The following is a 3807-nucleotide window of genomic DNA, read 5'->3' on the forward strand; positions in this document are numbered from 1 at the left end:
GCCGGTTGCTCCTCGCCGCCGGCACGTAACGGCACAGCCCGGCTCCTCGCATGGTTACTGTAAATGTCATGTCAGAAGCGGCAGGAGATAGATAGATAGCCGGCCGGCGGAGATAGCAGCTACCCGCGGAGCGCAGGGAACGCCAGCCCCCACCGCGCCCCAGCCCAAATCAAGCATCGTGGCCGGATGGCAGGGGCAGCGCGGAGCCCCCGTCCCCGGCTTCCCTGTGCGCCCACCTCCGGCCTTTCCCTGGTGGGCGACTTATGGAAGCCAAGCCCAGGTGGGAACCCTCCCCAGAGGTTTTCCCCGCTCGCGGGGAGCCGGCGAGCCGCGCTGGGGCGCCCGGCGCTATCGGGGCGGCCGAGGTGCTTGCTGGCAGCCAGTCAAGTGTGGAAAGCGCTGTCAGATTTTCCACTGCGGGGCTCTGGAGAGCGTCTCCGGCGCGGCCCCGCCGGGGGGCTGTGCTATTTACGGTGCTCCTGGCTGCAAACACGCCCGGAGACTCAGTTGTCCCAACCTGCAGAGCAAACAGCGAGGCCACATGGCGCAGGCTGCTCTGGGCTGTCTTGTAGCCGCTCCGGTAACTCTGGTGTCGCCCCGAATGTCTCTATAGAGAGCTGTGGGTGCAGGCACGCACGCACGCACGCACGCATTTTCATGCACTGCCTTGGCTATACCGGGATTTTCTCCATCACAAAATCGCTGGGATCTGTGGGTTTGGGGATGCTGAGGGCTCCGGCATGCTGCTGGAGCCCACCACGGCTGCCGTGGGCATTGCACGGCCACCCACGGGGGCAACGCAGTCCCGAGGCTGAAACATCACAACCTCCCAACAGTGCATGAAGGGGAAACTGAGGCACAAGCCAGGGCGGCATGCGGCTGCCATCCACAGGCCCCTCATGTGGTCCCGACCACCCTGGCAAGGCCATGCAGGGTTTGGGGTGGTGCTGCAAGCCCGAGCACCGCTGTGTGCACAGCCCTGATGGTCTCGCAGGAGCAGCCCCCCCGGGGTTCGGGGTGGCCCGGGCAGGGGGGACATTTCTGCAAAGGGGGAGGGCAGGAGGCCACCAGTCCCTGGCGCATTTGTCCTTGAGGCCTCCCCCGGGCCAGCAGAGCCCAGCCCTTCCCTCCGGGCGCCCCTGCAGCTCTGTCTCTTTAAAAGGACTCCAGGCGGGGCTGCGGGGACCGTCATCCTGGCTGGACAGGCACCGGACAGCCGGAGCCAGCAGTGCTGGGACGCCACGAGCAGGGAACAGCACGCCACCGCAGGTACCGGGGCCGGACCCCCACCCTGGGGCGTGGGGTGAGGGGATGGGAGACCCCCACGGTGCTGCCCCTGCACCCATCTCCAAGAGCTTGGCAGAGGCCCTGGAACATTCGTGACACAAGTGGGCTGGTTTCATCACTGTGCGTCATCCTGCCTGGCCAGTTCCCACGGGCATCATCAGTTCCCGCAGGTATCATTGGTTCCCGTGGGCATCGCCGGTTCCCGCAGGTATCATCAGTTCCCGCGGGCATCGCTGGTTCCTGAGGTCCCGGCTCCCGCGGCGCAGCCATGGGCGAGTGGGGCTTCCTGAGCTCGCTGCTGGACGCGGTGCAGGAGCACTCGCCCATGGTGGGGCGCTTCTGGCTGGTGGTGATGCTGCTCTTCCGCATCCTGGTGCTGGCCACGGTGGGCAGCGACGTCTTCGAGGACGAGCAGGAGGAGTTCGTGTGCAACACGCAGCAGCCGGGCTGCAAGCCCGTGTGCTACGACGCCGCCTTCCCCATCTCCCACTACCGCTTCCTCGTCTTCCACGTCGTGGTGCTCTCGGCGCCCGCCGCCCTCTTCGTCATCTACGCCGTGCACCAGGCGGCCAAGCCGGGCCGCGGCGCCGGCCACGTGCAGGCGTTCTACGTGGGCAGCGTGGTGGCCCGCGTGGCCGCCGAGCTGGCCTTCCTGGCGGGGCAGGGGCTGCTCTACGGCTTCCGCGTGGAGCCGCTCTTCGTGTGCCGTCGGCGGCCCTGCCCGCACCGCGTCGACTGCTTCGTGTCCCGGCCCACCGAGAAGACCGTCTTCATCCACTTCTACTTCGCCGTGGGGCTGGTGTCGGCGCTGCTCAGCCTGGCCGAGCTGGCGCACCTGCTGCGCAAGGGCCGCCCCGGCGCCCCGCCGGCCCCCGCCGAGGCTCCCCCGCCGCGGGGCGACCTCACCGTCTAGCGCCGCGCCCGCCCGCCATCGCTGACACGACGTGAGGCCGTTCTCAGCTTCGGGGGGGGGGGGGGGGGGGGTTGGGGGGGGGGTGCAGCACCAGGAGCCCTTTTTGACCCGAAGCGGGAATCACACTTGGGCGTCTGCGGCATGTCCTGCCCCGGCTCTGCCCTTGCCAGGTCCCCTGGGAGCTGCCCGCGGCCCCGGGAACGCCAGCCCCGGCCGCGCCGTGCCCCTCTGCCCCCCAGTTCCTGTTGTGGGCGGTGGATGGGACTCACCCACAGCTGCTGGAAAAAAACACGGATAAAAGGAAAACAAACAGGTCCCGTCGCTGCGCCGTGCTGGGAGCGCCGGGAGCACCAGCTCACCCGCTGCTGGCATCCCCCAGTCCATGGATTGGGGCTGGTCTCCTGCCCTCAGCTGGGCCACCCCCCCCCCCCCCCCCCCCCGGCAGGGACCACCGCACACTCACACTGCTGGGGCGTCACGAGTGCATCAGGCCTCTGCAGCATAGGAGCTGCAAGCCGTGCCCAGGGCAGGAGAACAGCTCTCCTGGTGCTGGGGACCCCAAAGGGCTCTGCCCCAGCCCAAATTTTGGGGGCGGATTTGGGGGAATGGTGCTGGAGAGCAGCTAGAGCTGGGGAGGGGGGTCCCAGAGTGCAGCAGGGACCCCTCAGGGTGCCCAAAGCCCCCCCCCCCCCCCCAAACCACCCCGGTGCCCCCGCAGCAAGAATGAGCCAGGCACTAGAATAAATAAACTTTATTCTGGAGCCAGTTCCCCCCTCCCGCCCCGTCCCCGCGGCCTCCCCGTGCCGGCCGGCCCCTGCTCCCCGCCGGGCGCCCGCAGCCGGCCCTGCTGCCCCTGCCCCGCGCCGGCCGGGGGGGCCGCGGCAGGAGCCCGCCGGCGCCCCCGAGACTCTAAAACCACTAAAATCTCAACAACAACAACAAAAAATTTAATAATAATAAATCGTGTGCCCCCCCCCTCCCCTCCCACCCCCCGGCAGCGCCCGCCGTGCCCCCTCCACCTGCACAGGCCTAAAAACCCCTCCAAACTTTTACAAAGGTTTTAAAACGTATTTATAGATATTTATAGATTATTTATATATATATACTTTGATTTCTTTCTCTTTTAAATGACTCTGCTTCCTCGGCGTGGGGGGGGGTCTGGCTGGGCGCTCCCCGCGGGGCCGGACGGACAGGACGGGCCGGGCCGGGCCGGGCCAGGGTGGGGGGGTGGGGGGGCTCTGTGGTCGCGATCCCGTTTTTGTGCTGGTGCTGGTGGGGCCGGGGCCGCCCCCGCCACCGTCCCCGTCCCCGGCGGAGGAGAAAACGCCAAGGCGAGCCCCGGGGTGCCCCGCGCGCCGCTGAAATGTAACTCAACCAAAGCACTTCATTCGCCCCCCCCCCCCCCGGGGGGCTGCAGAGGGAGGGCTGCGGGCTGCCCCCCCCCCCACTGCCACCACCGCCCCGGCTCCGCTTCGGCGTCCTCTTTTGGGGGTGGGGGGGAGCCAGGTCCCCCCCCGATCCTGGGGGCTGGCGGCGCCCGGCCGTCCCCGCTGCACCGACGCAGCCGGCGGGGAAGGGGCCGCAGAGGAGTCTGCCCCGGCGGCGGC

General features: G+C 68.4%; 1 protein-coding gene across 1 annotated transcript; it reads left to right on the forward strand.

Annotated features, from left to right (window-relative positions):
- The first annotated feature begins 1555 nt into the window (after positions 1-1555).
- Positions 1556-2200, forward strand: GJD3 (gap junction protein delta 3). Its single transcript, XM_067311779.1, has one exon. It carries the CDS (start codon positions 1556-1558, stop codon positions 2198-2200), a length of 645 nt encoding a protein of 214 aa, XP_067167880.1.
- Positions 2201-3807: the final 1607 nt, after the last annotated feature.

Source organism: Apteryx mantelli, chromosome 28, assembly GCF_036417845.1.
Source record: "Apteryx mantelli isolate bAptMan1 chromosome 28, bAptMan1.hap1, whole genome shotgun sequence".
NCBI classification, from domain to species: Eukaryota; Metazoa; Chordata; class Aves; order Apterygiformes; family Apterygidae; genus Apteryx; species Apteryx mantelli.